The sequence below is a fragment of the Scaptodrosophila lebanonensis genome, unplaced genomic scaffold (genome assembly GCF_003285725.1).
Source record: "Scaptodrosophila lebanonensis strain 11010-0011.00,11010-0021.00 unplaced genomic scaffold, SlebRS2 tig00000061-arrow-pilon, whole genome shotgun sequence".
NCBI classification, from domain to species: Eukaryota; Metazoa; Arthropoda; class Insecta; order Diptera; family Drosophilidae; genus Scaptodrosophila; species Scaptodrosophila lebanonensis.
The window spans coordinates 1,130,766-1,148,093 of record NW_022060554.1 but is presented as its reverse complement, the minus strand read 5'-3'; the positions used below and the strand labels follow the sequence as shown (position 1 = coordinate 1,148,093).

General features: G+C 38.0%; 1 protein-coding gene across 7 annotated transcripts in view; it reads right to left on the bottom strand.

Annotated features, from left to right (window-relative positions):
• The window catches only part of LOC115624670 (rho-related BTB domain-containing protein 1), a 93,586-nt gene that overhangs the window by 41,599 nt on the left and 34,659 nt on the right, over positions 1-17,328 (bottom strand). For 3 of the 7 annotated variants that reach the window (XR_003995482.1, XM_030519463.1, XM_030519464.1), the window contains exons 1-6: positions 7,384-7,422; positions 2,094-2,308; positions 1,935-2,038; positions 1,679-1,876; positions 1,090-1,623; positions 778-1,033 (exon numbers count right to left, since the gene is read on the bottom strand). Coding sequence is in view for 6 of the 7 variants with exons in the window: in XM_030519463.1 (XP_030375323.1) it covers positions 778-1,033; positions 1,090-1,623; positions 1,679-1,876; positions 1,935-2,038; positions 2,094-2,308; positions 7,384-7,402 (1,326 nt within the window). In the remaining variant the exon portion in view is untranslated. Of the gene's footprint in view, positions 1-777; positions 1,034-1,089; positions 1,624-1,678; positions 1,877-1,934; positions 2,039-2,093; positions 2,309-7,383; positions 7,423-17,328 lie in introns of those variants that run through there. The other 4 variants (XM_030519467.1, XM_030519465.1, XM_030519466.1 and 1 more) reach the window with 3 other exon arrangements.

The window sequence follows — 17,328 nt, the reverse complement described above, 5'->3', positions numbered from 1 at the left end:
TTACATACTTTGCACAAACCTAATATACCCTTTTTACCCTACGGGTACAGGGTATAAAAATGTGTACAAGTGGTACAAACTCTTCCAAGATGGCTGAGAAGACGCCGATGAAGAACCTCCCTCTGGACACCCCAACATATCAACAACAGAAGATATCGTCGAAGCTGCGAAGAAAATTGTTTTTGAAAATCATCGAATTACCATAAGAGAAGTTGCTGAAGATGTTGGCATATCCTTCGACTTGTGTCGTGATTTTTTTTTTTTTTATGCTTTGGGCGTGAGACGTGTGTCAGCGAACAGAAGAACCCTCGCATGAGCATCGCTCTGGAGCTCTTAAATGATGTCAGCTATGATCCTGATTTACTCTAAAGGGTCAAACCTGGTGACGAATCATGCAGATATGGTTAAACGTCGAAGCCAGAGCCCCATCCTCCCAATGGAAGTACCCAAGTGAGCCAACCTAGTGTTTTATGTACTTCAAACTTTGAACATATATTCGGGACATGTGTACCAACACAACAACAACAAAAAAATTGATATTCAAATGTACGTTGCTCGCGGAACTTGAAAAGTCATCTAACTTTTATTAAACTACCTCATGCTAAATTTGGTTAGGATACATTCAGAATAAAAGACTCACTGCAAGTTATTTCCCAAATCATTGCGCTGATCATGTAAATACCAATGGCTATGTTTGCCAAAAAGTTACAAGTATCAAAATAAATGGAACTAACACTTTGCAAGGGTAATAAGTCCTAGTTTATAACTTTAACATACTTGCATATTGCCGCATTCCTTATCAATTGTTCCTGTATATATAAATCTGAGGCATTGGTACAATCCTTGAGAAGAAACGAGCTTCAGGGTTACAATAGTCTGAAGAGTACTAGCACCGCGTTGGCCTTCCACTTGCACTAAGCGTATACTTTGTAAAAGTTGATGATGCAATTCTTTGTATTGATCACTAGAGCTTTTGGATTCTATTAATGGTATCGATTGGTAACTGGACCGCCGCTTCAGGTGGTTCCACACACTGCAAGACCGGGACATAAATAAAATATACGAATCGTAGACAATGGATGTATTTACCGCTGGGTACGTGACTCATTACGAATAAGATATTCCGTGTCATCATTAAAATCGGCTACAGTAGAATCTCCAAATGTAGAACTCACCATGCTCGATTCGCTGCTGCTGCGACCTCCCAAATCACTAAAGTCCATGCTCAAAAGACGCTGAAAAATACCTGACGCTGTAGCGAGCATAAACCTGTGTACGGCAAATTTTGTTATTCCCACTACAAGAATGAGGTCGGTGTACGACTGTGAGAGAAACATGTTGTAGATGTCTTGGTGGTAACTGCCAACTACGACTTTGACTTCAGGCGGTGGTGGTTTAGGCGGTCGGAATGGTGCCTGAAGCAATGGTTTTTGGACTTTTTTAAGATTGGTCATCCAGAAGCGTTGCTGCCGTCGAGCAATTAATGCCGACCGTATGGCATTTTCAAACAGCTCGTTGACACCAAAATACGTGAATACACTAGTTTCGTAGTAAGCAACGCCAAGATCCTTTGCAACAGCACGTGCTTCGTCGGGCATCACGAGATCACTTTTTAGGGCAGCTCTAAAATATATAATATTGTTTATAAGTAAAAAGGAGTAGTAACATTTTTACATACCGAACAAAAGTGCCTTTCTCTCCAAAGAAAGATAAGTAATTCTCATCGCGGTACATGTAACGTAGGTCGTTCTTGCACCCAACTAGTATAACAGGAACATCTGGGCAAAAACGTCTTATCTCAGAATACCACATGGTCTTACAATTTCGTAATGAAACTCGACTTGCAATGGAGAAACATAACAGCACTACATCCGATCTGAGAAATTCGTTAAAAATATAAGTTAATTCGCTCTTCCTAAAGTCGGAAATTTTACCTTCCATAAGCAAAACGGCGATCCTTTTCGTGGTCACCGAATGTATCCCATAGGCGCAAAGATACATTAACCCCATCGACCACCTCCCATGACCGTTCAAGAACCTGTAACAAACTGTATTTAAGAAAACATCTGGATATTTCTCATCATTTTACTTACATCTTTATATATGCGATATTGATCTATTGCCCATACAGTCGGAACATGTGTTGACAATAGTTGCGAAAGGGAAACGTGCTTGTTGCAGGCACGTGCACAAATCAAACGTGTCTTACCTACGGCTGTATCTCCGACTAAAACGCACTTTACAAGTTCTTGATGTGGTTGCTCGTTATCCATGTTTACAATGTAACTAATTATTTTCCGAAGCCTGGCTAAAACCAGAGAAGTATTACTACATTAAAAAGCCAAACTTCGGATTAATATGATATGGTGTATGTGCAAAGTTCCTTTATTTAATACAAATGGGGACCCTATTGTCCGATGCCTCAACTTTGAAATACACCGTACATATGTGTAAAGTCGTTATAAAAGTTTAAAACAAGAGAGAACGCTACAGTCGAGCAAGCCCGACCTTGTACTCTCCACAAAAAATATAATTATTAAAAAAAAATTTAATTAATTCATAAAATTAAATAAAAAATTTTCAATCCATACATACAAAAGCGAAGACAAGACAACAGCTGGGGGCAGAGCTTCGCCAGAGAGTATATAAATGGCTATAACTGTCTTCATAATTAGCCAATCGTAATGCAACTTGGCATACGGATAAGTAACTTGGCAAGAATAAAACGCATATTATTCTGCTACCCCAGCATAAGACCAACAATTAGATACAGGTCATAGTTCCGTGCACTGCACATATAAGTTTATGAGCCAAATTGATCTATCACCAGCATACTTAAGCTCATAATATATGCTTGTGCATCATTATTGTGAAAACGCCAACACATAGAAATGGTAAATGTATATAGTCATAAGGTAGTTTTAAACATGGCTATATAAGCTATGATTTGTAAGAATAAAATCAGTATGCAAATTATCAACGTACGGTCTGTTACTTGGGCCAATACGGGAACCGCTGATCTTTATCAGGCCGACTACCACGTTGAACTACATGCTCCCAAGGATTGCCATCCGGTATCCTTGGTCACTGCAAACGTTCTGCGTAGTTTCTCTCAAGTGCAACCAGGACACCCGGTGCTACTCGCACCTACTAGACCACGAGGGTCCACTGAAGTAGCAGGGCCACAAGTGCCTTTAATTAAACGGACCACGAGTGTCCACCCAAATATCAAACCGGACCACTGGGATCCCTCCTTGCTCAACAGAAGGACAAGAAGCGTCCTTTAAATTAAACTCGTCAGGATCACGATCGTCCTGCCGATTCGCACTACCGCACGTGTGAGAATAAACATATTCTTTGTGTGGTCTGCCACGCTTCCTTCTGTGTGTACATACATTCGCACAAAATTAGTATACAGTTTTATCCTTTGGGTACAGGGTATAAAAATTGACAAACAAAAGTAACGTAATTGTAATATCACAAGAAAATATTTTGATCGATTATACCATGGCAGTGTGCAGGGAGGCAGAGGCCGTGTGCAGTTGAGTGCAGGCAAGCAGATGCCGAGGGCTCGTTCGTGCAACCAGGCATAAGCCGAACGCTCGTTCGTGCTTGGCAGGCATATGGCATGTCCCATGCGACATCAAAAAACATCATTTGATACCAGTGCGTCCAGAATAAAAGCAGAAAGCTCATCAAATATATCACAAATAGCAATTATCAATACAATTAACTTTAAAAAAACTGCAAAAAAATAAAAAGAATTGCGATCGTGGGACAATTAATAAGTTTGTCCTGTGCGACATCGTAAGTGTGAAATAAAAAATAAAATTTTCTATACAAATTTTTAGCTCTACAAATTTTACAATTAATGAAATCTAAATGAGTAAAAACAGCGGCGAAAAAAACAGGCCTGCAGACGGTGGAGAAAAAATTGAGGAATAAAAATATGTTAATAAATGATTATTATTATAAAAGATAGAGAAGTTTACAAAACTAAACTAACTTAGGCATTGGTATTGCTGGTGGTGGTCTATTTACATTTGCTATATGTTAGCCTAGTTATATGTAATTGATTAACTAATTTATACATTTATTATACATTGCACATTGGGCGGAATCGGCTTTTATTTGTCAAAAACTCGAATTTTAAAGCTAGAATCTAGAAACTTAGGGAAAAAAATAAAACAAACTTGCAAGGCGTACGTATATAACATTAATTTTGATTAAAATATATTTTCTGCTTCTAGATCAACATCAAATTGTTCTTTACTTTCAAACTCGTCTTCATCTCCATATATCCAGTCTGCAACTTCAAATGTTGGCAACTTTAAAAGTGCAATAACTTCTTTTGGCAGTTTATGTGCTTTTGAAGTTTTTGCTAAAGCGATGCTTGATAAATAATGATCAGAAGTATCCAAAGCACGGTGGAATACGTCTGTTAAGTTGTTGAGTCGGCTATTTTTCCTGGCATATAATATCCTCTCACGCTTATAGTATTTGTTGGGAGTCACAGAAGCGTTTTCGCCTAAGCAACCAACAGGTAGTAAAGATGGCTCAATAATCTGTGCATTGTGAACTAAAATTTTATGGATATGGAATTTTATGGTAGCGGTCATTGAGTACCACGGGTATTTTGTGACTAGGGTAAGCGTCACTACACATTTTTTTAATTTAATCGAACAAATTTCATACTCGCATGATACTTGTATAACTATTAAAATTAAATATAGTTTGTTTAATAGCTCTTCATCGATTTCCAATATAGAGGCAAATAATGGAATATTTGAAAATGCCCTTCGTGCCGTATTTCTATCGTTGGAATTTCCAGATCCATTCTGGCTTGGTTTGTTTATATATAGCCCCATTTCAGACCAAAGTTTTCTTTCAATGTCATTTTTACGAATCAGCATTGGGTCTTTGTCAGAATCCGTACTGATTCGCAATTTCTTTAGCCCGACGCGATATGAAATATTCAGAACGAACTCCAACAAGAAAATAATGCTAAAGTCGAGCGGGCTCAACTTTTAAATACCCCCACAAAAAAAAAATAAATAAAATAAAAAATAAATAAAAATAAAACAAGTAAAAAAGCTAAAGTAGGGTGACCCGACTTTGAAATACTCTGTACATATGTTTAAAATAATTATAGAAAATAAAAAAAAATAAGAGAACTAAAAAAAAAATGTTGATCGATTTTACCTCTTTAGGTATTCGAACTCACGTAAAGGGTGTATAATTTACATAGCAATTGCGTCTATGTGAGTGTATGTATGTATATGCTCGTATATTCGTGTCTGTGTAAGCATCCCCATAGGGGGGAAGTGGGGGAAAATCAAAAAAAATAAAACAAACTCGTATAGAATACACACATAAGGCATCTTTGTGCAAAATTTGGTGTCTCTAGCTCTTATAGTCTCTGAGATCCAGGTGTTCATACGGACAGACAAATAGACAGACAGGCAGGGCTAGATCGACTCGTCTCGTCATGCTGATCAAGAATATATATACTTTGTGGGGTCTGCCACGCCTCCTTCTGCCTGTTAGATTTTCAGCTCCCGCAAACCTAATATACTCTTGTAAATTTTATGTACAGAGTATAAAAAATAAAAAATAAATAAATAAAAAATGTAATTAATTAATTTAATTTAATATAAAATATTTAAGTGAGTTGAAGGCCCGAGTAGCTAGTACTCGTTAATCTAATATTAAGTTTAGTATTAGATACTAGATTTAATTTGTTAACATAAAATAAATAAGTAATAAAATATTTAACACATGCATATGTACAGGGTGCGACATCTTCAAGAAATTGTACAGAACCAAATTAAATAAAAATAGCTCATACTTGAAAATCGGTTGTTTATTTTCAAAGATATTCAATATTTACATACCGACATAAAAGATGGCGCACCCTGTACAATTTCAACAGCATAGATTTACATCAGGATCGCGTCTATGCGTGCTTGTATGCAGTAATAAAATAAGTCAAAGCAGCAACCCCTGCCTGCAGACCTTGGGCAGAGATTATGTTTATGGCTATAACTTTCTTCGTAATTAACCTATCAGGATGAAACTTGGCAGACAGACACATAATCACTATATGGATGTATTTGTAGAAAATTCCAAGAAATATGGGAGTTACGGGAATTATGGGAAAAACACGAATTGCGGGGGAGTGGGGGGTGCATCAGAAAAAAACACAAACTTGTCCTTTCCTGGATACGGAGTACCCTTTGGGTACAGGCTATAAAAAGCTAATCCACGCGTGGAGGGGGCTAATTCCGTACCGAATAGTATTCGGTTTTGGCTTGAACTGTTGACGTCCGTTTCTTTTAAAAAGTCCTTTTGGCTGGCGTCGCAAATTGGACATTATTATATTTCCATGGATGAGCGTCATGTGTAAGTCGAAGATTACTTTTGCATTCCTTTGGTCTGCCTCATAAATAAATGGCTTTACAAGTAGGAGTTTTATTTAAACATCTTAAAGTGCCTTTGTGTGATGTCGACTTTCATAAGTCAACTCTATTTTTAGCGGCCTGCAATATTTAATGGATTGTGGGAACCGATTTATCCAAATAATTCATCCATATGGATCCACCATTTGGAGTGGAATTATTGCTTGTTGTTTTCCTTAGCCTCCCTCACCTTTTCGTATCTCGGATAATTATTAGAATTCTTTTCAATATTCGTTAAGCGTATCTTATTATATTGCTGCTTGAAAACGAATTTTCTATAATAAATGATAAGGCCTCTTCAGGTGATAATGGTAGTGGCTCTTTCAAGCAGTTCCGTTAATGTTCAGGATGATTTAATGTTGCTTTCAGAATATGTGAAATTTCTTTATCATTTGTTTTCTTAGCAGCTGCATAAGGAGATGATTTGAATTTTCTGTAGAACTGTGAACTTCCTTCGTCATAAGATAGAGGTGCCCGTCCATTTTTATTGCCATTATGCCTTATTGAATAAAATGTTATATCTTGTGCAAGGCAGCTAATATTTTGTTATTCAAGCCGACCATTTCTTTGGCTTTATTTAGCAGCATTTTAGCATTTAGCATTTTAATGTCCATCAAAGAATTTTCTGAAACAGAATTTTGAAGTTTTTCGGCGCAAACCCAGTCAAAAGTAGATACGCTTTTCAAACAAAACTTCCAGCAAATCGGCACAACGAATAGCAACCTTGCCCCCATCCATTGAAATATTTCGAAAAACCGCAAAAATCCACTTATGTTTTAAAATCTACTTAAATAATTGAATATATAATAACGCATACTATCACATAAATACACGAAACACAACTATATTGAGGTTAGATACGACAAAACGAAACAAAAACACAAAAGCATTTAAACACATATAAGTACAACTCTTTTCTACATACCTTGATGTATGTATTCCATTTTAAAATATTTATAATTGTAACACCGTTTAGAAATGCGAGATTGTCAAATATTTACAAATTTTGGAATCAGACTGAGTGCAAACAGCGCCTGTCACAAACACCTGACTTTAACGGGCTGGCATAAAATGAGGGCTTCATAATAAAATGTAAATAAAATATTTTCGATAAGGAGGAACAATTATTTACTAGAAACAAGTAAAAACAAGATAGAACGCTACAGTCGAGCAAGCCCGACAGTAAGATAGCCTGTACTCTCCACAAAAAAAAAAAAATTAAAAAAAAAAAAATTTAAAAAAATTAAATTATTAAATAAAATGAATGAATGAATTAATTAATTAAATTAAATTAGAATACATGTTTATGTTCAGTTTTAACAGCATACATTTACATCACGTACCCATGCAGCACAAAGTTGAACCAAAGCAGTAACAACAACAACAGCTGCGGGCAGCGCTGCCGACAGAGCTGCAGGCAGCGCATGAGCAGCGACTTTACTTATGGCTATAACTTTCTTCAGAATTGACCTATCATGATGAACACGGACACATTAGTACTAACTGGATGTACCTACCAAAATTGATTTCAAAATTCCGAGAATTACGGAAGTTATAAGAAATAATACGAATTGCGGTGGAGTGGGGGGTGGGGGGGGGGGGGGGTGTATCAGAAAAAATAAACAAACTCGATCTGCCTAGGGCTTATAGGAACCTTGATACCAATTTTGGTTATCCTAGCTCTTGTACTTACTGAGATCCTTGCGCTCATACAGACAGACAGACAGACATGGCTATATCGACTCGTCTTCTCATCCTGATCAAGAATATATATACTTTGTGGGGTCTGCCACGCCTCCTTCTGTGTGTTACATACATGCGCACAAAACTAGTATAGCCTTTCACCCTTTGGGTACAGGCTATAAACCAAACTTTGCACACATAATTTATAAATAAATTTCTACTGTTGTTTTATTCAATTCGGTCAATTCTAAGAAAAGTTATTAGCAAAACAAATTATCGCCAGTACAACCCCCACAAACTGCAGCAACAAGTTCGCTCTTCTTCTTCCTCTTTTTTTGCTGCTGCTATGGGCGCATATAACTAAGTGACGGAAGTTTACCTGGGTACAGGGTATTACACTGTCGGGCTTGCTCGACTGTAGCGTTCTCTCTTGTTTTTTGGGTTTTTGCCAAACGATTCCGCCCAATGTGCATTGTTTAGCAATACATTTGCAGGGGTTCTTAGATTTATTGTATGTTATCTGGGCCGAGGTTGCTAAAGAGGCTTAGGGGGTTTGTGTTGCTGAAGACTGTTGCTATAGACTGTTTGTGGGGATGAGAGGGGCAGGATGGTGGTTGGTTACGGTTAAGGTAATGTTGATGAGTCAGATTAATGTGGCATAGCCGTAGTTGGATTATTTTGGATTGGTTCAGTCTGCTGAACTTTTGGTGGCAGGGGCCGAGGTACTTGCCAATATTTGAGCTATACGAATTTATCTTACGGTACCATTGACTACACTGTGTAAGGGTTTGTTTTTATATTGCCATGAATTCTGCTTTTAGGTAGGTATCTCTTTATGTCTGTTGATTTTATGTTTGGCGTAAAAATAAGAGGCATTTTATTTGCTGTATAAAGAAATTATTTTTCCGGCTGCGGTAATGGCTCAGCTGTCTAGGGCTCTTTACAAGAATCTTGTAAATTGCGGGACCTTGCGACAAAAGGGCTCGAATTCTACTGTAGGGTACCGGTAGGCAATGACACGTAGAATTCGCACTTACCGGTTAATGCCCGATAAACGCAAATTCCACGCATCAGTCTGCCGCCGTTTCACAACAGCGGTTGGCCCTGCAACTGCAGAACGTCGGCAGTCTGATCTGCCGATCTCGAGGCTTATAACACATTAGCGATATATTCGCCGTTTAGTGGCCCAGCAAATATAATCGCATATGCTCAGAAATATCAACACGCATCAAAATGTCTTGTATTCCTAATCTGTATTTTGCTGTCCATATGCTGTACACAATTTCCACATTGATTGTTTAGACTTCCTCGGATTTTATTTTTACTAGGTTAACTTATATTATGCTTCGCTACTTCGCACTCGTCGAAAACACACACGTCCATCTACTTGGGTGGTCGCCGAAAAAGAGAGAGCGAGTTTTTCTTCTCTATTTTCTAGTTCTTCTAACCTCGTGTGTGTGTTTTTTTTTCTTATCAAATCCCTACGTGAGCGTAGGCGGCGATGCCAGCTTGCTTTACTCTTATCCGTGGTGTTGCCTATTGAGTTAAGATAGTAACAAATGAATATTATTCATGTGCAATAACAAAACAATAGTACGTAATAAGTAGGGTAATATTAAGTTAAATTATAGTATCCAAAAATAAGGAAGTAATATTAATATTTGTGACGCAGAATTTCACTGCGTTCACTTTCTTTTAGGGGCTAAGTGTGTAATTAGCGATCTGATTTTGTTGGAGTAAGAAGCTGTTATTGTTTGTGTTTTGAATAGAGTCGATTGCTGCCAGAGTAGTAAGTAATTACTGATGAGTAGGGGGAAGAATGCCATATTTTATTATCTGCTTTTAGCTCTGCCCGCAGCTGTAGTTATTGTTGCTGCTTTGGTTCAACTTTGTGCTACATACATACACGCATATAAACACGCAGAGACACGATTCTGATGTAAATGTATGCTGTTGAAACTGTACATGAACATGTCTCCACTTCTGTACATATGTATTGAATAATTTGTATTTAATATAATTTTTTAAAATTAATTAAAATTAAATTAAAATTTTGTTTGCATTTTTTCCTTTTTGGTGGGAGGGACTGTAATATTTTATTTAGACAGATCCACCCGATCGCAGTCGCCCGGCCGTTGACCCTGCAAACCAACTAGCATTTAAAGTTGATAAAACAAAACTGCTAACTACTCAATCAGCCGGTCCCAAATTTCTAGTAATTAATAGAATACACAACAACAATTCTCTTTCTGATCTGCCGCCCTTTCTAATAAAAAAAGTGAAGTCCAAGAGTGTAAAAAACTACGCAACGGAACAATATTGGTAAAAACAAAAACACTTATGCAAGCAGCTAAGCTCTACCAATTAACTCAACAACAATATTAATGTGAATGTGACGGAGAACCAGTCTTTACACTCTTTCAAAGGCATAATATACTGCAACGACTTGTGCAACATTCCAGAAGCGGACATATTAAATGAACTTAAATAGTAAAATGTCATCGAGTGCAAAAAAATCTTTAAAAAAGATAATACACCCTAATTGAAACCGGTCTAATCATTCTTACTTTTGGTTTACTTGGTCTCCCTTCAAACCTAAATGTTGGCTATCAAAAAGTGCAAATCCGGCCTTATATACCCCAATGTCTGAGGTGTAAAAATTGCGGTCGCTACGGCCACTCCACACTTAATTGCAAAATCACTAAGCTCCGTCTCAACTGCAGCAATGCTGCCCATGCCGATCAGGATGAACCATGCCGCAATCTCAAATGCTGTATAAATTGCAAGCATCCTACCGTCCTATTTCACTAAATTCTTGCATCTCCAAACACCTGGACAAAATTATTGCCAACCGGCTATGGTGGTTTGTATCCCGCTACAAATCAATCGATAGCCGGCAATCAGGATTTAGAAAGGGTAGTTCAATATCCAATTCTCTAGTCTCCCTAGACTATTGGATAACTTCCGCCCTCAGCGCAAAGAACCACATTTCTCTCATATCACTAGATTTCTCAAAGGCCTTTGATCGGACTACACACAATCGTAGACGAGCTTGTACAATGGAAAATGAGCCCGAAAATCATACAATATATCTTAGCTTTATGACCAACCGTAAAATATTAGTGACCCTAAATAATCATAGTTCTAAAATTCGTCCACTATTTAATGGTATTCCCCAAGGATCTCCTCTTTCAGTCATCCTTTTTCTAATAGCTTTTAACAAATTAAACAAAACTATAGACGCCCAAAAGCAATTTAATTTCTGCGCCAATGCAGACGACTACGTTATTTTCATAAAAGTTGGTGTTGGAGCACCATGTATAGTTTTTAAGTCTCTCTGTTGCGCTCTCTATCGCGCCCTTTACTGCGCTCTCTTTGTGCATTACCTTTTTTATGCCGGCCCGCTGACTTGTAGCGGCAGCAGGCAAAATGACTGGTTAAATACTTCTCGCACGTTCAACATCGTTATTGCACAATTACCAAGCCATTAAAAGCCATTTTAATAATTAAAGAACACCGCGTCTCATTTAATAAATAGTTAAATCTTGTCGTTTCGCTAAAAAGCTAGCGATTTTTCATTGGCGCCCGAGCAGGGACATCGGTTTTCAGAAGATTATTTCCTTGTTTGTTTGCGGTCTTTGTGGCTTGGTTTTTGTGCGCGGTCGTGTGATTACTTCGTTTGATTTGGAGTTGGAGCTTGGTGCCTTTCTGGATATCATCAACTACATACATTCGTTTGGACTGTGGAGCTGCTGTCTGCCCTACTTGTGCATCGTTTCGCTTGGCTAATGGGTGATCGTCGCTCGGAATCCAGGGAAGTTTCGGTGGACTCTTTTGAGAGCTTGCAGGTATTCTGTGACAACAATTGAGCATAAAGCATTAACAAGTTTAATTGCTGCAATTCGTGCAAGTGCAAAGTGGAGAAAAATCTATTTACATACATACATACGTGTGTACATATAGTACGTGTGTGCTGCCGACTCAATTTTTGGCACTTGATTTATTTTGTGCAACAACATTACATACACAAATTATATTATATACATACATATACACACATACACCACACCTTGCATAAATTAACAAAATTATACACCCTCATAAACATAACTACTAACAAAACCTCGAGGCAAAACAAACCACAACAATTAAAAAAGGGCTACTAAGCTGATTTTTAACATAAACAAATATTTTAAAGTTATTTGTTTCTATTGTGTTGGTTTTTGGTGAAGATTTGTTGCATCAGCTGCACACATACAACCATAGCTTTGTTGTTGCTTGCGCCGCTAGCGTAGCAAAAGAATTTTGTCGCTCTCTCCTTTGTGCGCGCCTTTTTTCGGCTACACTTGTCGCTGGGCCAACGAACTTCCCCCCGCTACCCGTTCGGATTAGCGTTGCCTACAAGCGTGCTTGCGGTAATCGACGCCTATTTTCTGAGTACAGCTGAGACTGCTTGCAGATTTCGTTGTTGTTTGTGCGGTCGCTTGGACTGCTACTTTGCTTGCGTGCATACTGTATTGAGTGCGTGTGTACGTAATCTGTGTGCATCTCAGTTGGTCTCTTGCTGTTAGCGCGTTGTTATTTATTTATTTATTTATTTATTTATTTATTTATTTATTTATTCCTAGTGCTACAAGAATGATTCTTATAAATTAATGCACTAGTCACATTAATTAAATTTCCTTAGATATTATTAAAATTCAAGTACTTAACCTATTTATATTAGATACATTTTAATTATACATAAATTTAAAGTGTATTTGGTTCGTATTATTAATATTATTATTATTTTATAATCTGACCAAAAATGTTGCCTACTAAGTGTAAATGTATTAATATTGTGCTCTTACTTTATTTCATTTAGGTATTTTCTTGATAGTGCGCGTGAATTCTATTTCTAAAATGCGTTTCATTGCTGATTGTTTTTAAGCCATGCGGTAACTCGTTCCACAGACGAACAGCAAATATAAAAAAGTGTTTTTCGGAACAAGATAATCTATATCTTATGCAGACTATATTATTTGTTCTTCTTGAAGAGGTAAATGAAATTTTGTCATACAAATAATTCGGCTCTTTTCGAGTAATGGTTCTGTGTATAAAAATTAGGGTCCTAAGTTTAATCCAGGAGTTAAGAGTCAAGTTAAAAATTAGTTTTGCGTATTCCGTTATGGATTCTCTTCTTTTAATATTAAAGACATAACGTGCAATGCTGTTAAAGGCTACTTTTAGTTTGTTCTGGCTTACGGCGTCGCAGTTTCCGAATAATTCTACTCCATAAAATAGTGAGGGTATCAAGTATGTCTTAGCAATAAGTAGCTTGAGTTTGGCTGGGAGGAAATTCTGCGTCAAAGAGAGAAACCTAAGTGCACTATACGTTCTTCCTACAGCATTATTAACATGATTGTGCCATGATAGTGTCTCATTAATGATTATCCCTAAATTTTTTGCCTGCCTTACGTATTCAATATGTTTGTCTTTCAGTTGTAATTTCTCTAGATTAAGTAAGTTAATTTTCTTTTTATAAATTACCAGGCATTTAGATTTTTCCGGATTGACTTCCAGACCATTTATTCTCGCCCATTCACTGATTTTCAACAGATCGTCATTACAAGCACGTACACATTCTTTTAATCTATCTAACGGACGACTAACATACAACTGAACATCATCTGCATACAAGTGAATATCGCAGTTTGACACAGAACATGGAAGGTCATTAACATAAATAGAAAATAGCAGGGGCCCTAGCACTGAACCCTGTGGGACTCCACGTTTTATTAACAGAAAAGACGAAACACTACACGAGGTGACGACTGCTTGATGGCGACAGGACAGGTATGATTGGACTAGATGTATAGCGGAGTCAGAGAAGTTATAGAGTCTTTCAAGTTTGGTGCAGAGTATGGTATGATTTACCGTGTCAAAAGCTTTTGAGTAGTCAAGAAGGGTCAAAAAAGTTACCATACTGTTGTCCATTTGCTCACGAATGTCCTCTGTAATTTTTAATATTGAAGTTATACAACTTCTATTTTTCCTGAAGCCCGATTGTTTGTCGCTTAATAGTGAGTTTGTTACCATGAAGTTAGTAATTTGGTTTGTCATCAGGTGTTCAAATGCTTTAGAAAGAAATGGTGGTATGGAAATTGGCCGAAAATCATTGCCTCCCCTGGTATTGGGATTATTTTCCCGAATTTCCATTTATACGGAAAGCATAAGGTTGTAAACACTGAGTTAAAAATGTATGTTATACGCGTTAAAAGTTTAGGGAGTAGCAATTTTAAAAATTTTGGATGAATTTCATAGAGACCAACAGCATTGGACGTCACCTTGAGGATAAAATCTAAAACATCACATTCACGTACACACATAAAACTAATATCACAGTTTAGTAGCGAAGTATGGTTCACGTACGCATTTTCGAGAACTTCAGGTACTGCTAAATCCACAAACTTGTTGTTAAGCTCATCGACATTTACGTCAAGGTTTACGGAGGGTAGGGATTTTCCAATCCCTACCTTTTTTATTTCCGACCAAACCTGACTTGATGACAGGGCTGATGTAAATTTGGCTGAGTAATGGGCACGCTTAGCATTTATGATTTTCAGCCCAACTATTTTTCTGAGTTTCCTATAATGCAAAAGGTGAGCCGTGGTCTTATAGCGTTTCCACTTATTGAAAGCATGATCTCGTCGTATTATTGCATAACCAATTTCTCTACTAAACCATTCGTTTTTAACAGGCTTAATTACTTTTAGTCGCAGCGGCACAAAACTATTATAAAGGTGCTGAAAGTGTTCATTAAAAAGTTCAAGCTGCTCGTCTACTGTGGGTTTTGTATATATCTCGTCAAAGATTATGGTATCGCAGTAATCAAAGAGTAGCCTAATGTCAATATTCCTAAAGTCCCTATAAGTGATTGTATGATTATTTTGATCTAGGTAGATATCATACGTCAAAAAGATCATGTCATGTTTTGAGAAAGCTGGTGCTGAGAGCTGGTCAAAAAGAATCGCTTTATTGGTGTCATTAACAAAGAATACGTCAAGGAGGGTATTACAGGTGTTGGAGAAATGTGTAGGTAAGACAGTATTTACCAGTCTCATGCCCAAACCGATCATGTCATCTTTTAGGTGGTGCTCGATTAGCATATTGCTGTTAAAATCTCCAGCCAGGACAATATTGTTATATTTTATAGACACTGCGGAAAAGGTATCCAGAAAGTCTCTGTAGTCAGTGTGTCTGTTAGGTCTATATTTGCGAGGGCTGTTAGGAAAGTTCGGTTTTCAGTTTTGTTTGATTTGCAACTTGTTTAGAGTTTATTTGGTTATACTCTACCATGTCGGAATCTGAGAAGCACCAAGTAGTAGCTAAATCTAGTTCTAAACTAGTACAATGCTTGCAGAAATTTGATAAGGTTAGCGCTGATATTGCTCGTATGAGAACAGCATTTCAGTTAAAGACAATTTCGTTTGAGCAAACAGAACTCGAGTGTCGTCTCGAGCTGTTAGAAGATTACATAAAGAAAGCTATGGGGCTTCAGGCAGATTTGGATAGTCTCAATCCAAGTAACGATAGTAGAGGGCCACTTGAGGATTTGTGCATTTCAACTAAGGCGTTGTATGTGAAGGCAACGAAACAAAAAGTTGAAAGTCAGACTTCTCATGACTGTTCTATGATGGCCAGTCAACGGTCCCAGTTACCCAAAATGCGGCTGCCTACATTCAGTGGAAAGCATGCCGAATTTAAGAATTTTATGTGCTTATTTGAAAGTCTAGTTCATGACGATCCTTCGTTGACCAACGTCGAGAAGTTTAATCATTTGGTGTCGTGCTTGTCAGGTGAGGCTCTAGGAGTTGTGAAACCGTTTCAGTTAACGGACTGCAATTACTCAAAAGCCATTGCTAGCCTCAAGTCTGTGTACGACAACAAATGTTTGATATTTTTCGACACTATCTCGCAATTGTTTGACATCCCAAGTATGACCAAACCTAATGCGTCTAGTTTGCGGTCCATCATTGACACCGTTTCTGCCATTTATGCGTCTTTAACTTCGTTGGGAAGTGAAAAGGACATCTCAAACGCAATGATCATACATATGGTTATGGCCAAGGTTGATCATGTAACCAAATCTCGTTTTGAGGAACAGCTCGACTATGACAAGTTGCCTTCTTGGGATGACTGCGCTAAGCAGTTAAATAGACGTTACCAATATTTAGCGGCTGAAGAGACAACTCGGGTTAAAAATAAACCGCGAGCCGAACCTGCAAGAAACAGTAAAGCTTCGTTTTCTTGCACAAAGGGTCCTTCAAAGCCTGCAAAACCGATCTCGAAGTGCACATACTGTAGTTCTGCGGAACACAATATCTATACTTGCCCTTCTTTCGGATCTATTCCCGTTATGCAGCGATTTGAGTTCGCCAAGACTCAAAAAATGTGCCTCAATTGCTTGAATGTGGGTCATGTAGTTTCCAGTTGCAAAGCTTCCAAGTGTCGGGTGTGTTCAAAACCACACCACTCGTTGTTGCACAGATACTCTGTAGCTGTGTCAAATTCACCCGTTCTACAAGCGGTCGCACCTCCAGAACCATATTTAGGTCACGTTTTAAGTGCCGACCAAGTCATTCTTGCCACAGCATTGGTGAATATTAGAGATAGATTCGGCCACTACCATCCTGCACGTGTGTTGCTTGACGGCGGCTCGCAGTTGAATCTCATGACTGAGAACCTTGCGCAGCGCTTGCGACTAAAGCGTGAAGACACGGCAGTGAGTATTGCAATGGCAGGTGGGACCACAACTGATAGTAAGCACAAGGTGTGTGCTGCTATTCAATCTCGTTTGAATGCACACAACTTTGCCACTGATTTTTGGGTTCTTGAATCCATATCCACTTGTCAACCTTGTAACTTTTTGCCCACAACGAGCTGGAAAATACCCGAAAATCTGGAGCTGGCTGACCCAGAGTTTTACAAACCAGCCAAGGTTGACATTCTTCTAGGCGCTGAATTCTTTTACGGCTTGTTGTGTGTTGGGCAAATCGAGCTCAATTCTGGTCTTCCGTTGTTGCAGAAGACCTTGCTGGGATGGGTTGTTGCTGGTAGGTACACAGGACAAATACCTCGTCAACAACTTAGTGCTAATGTTGCCGCTCAAGTTAGTGATTGTTCTCTCGACACATTAGTTCAACGC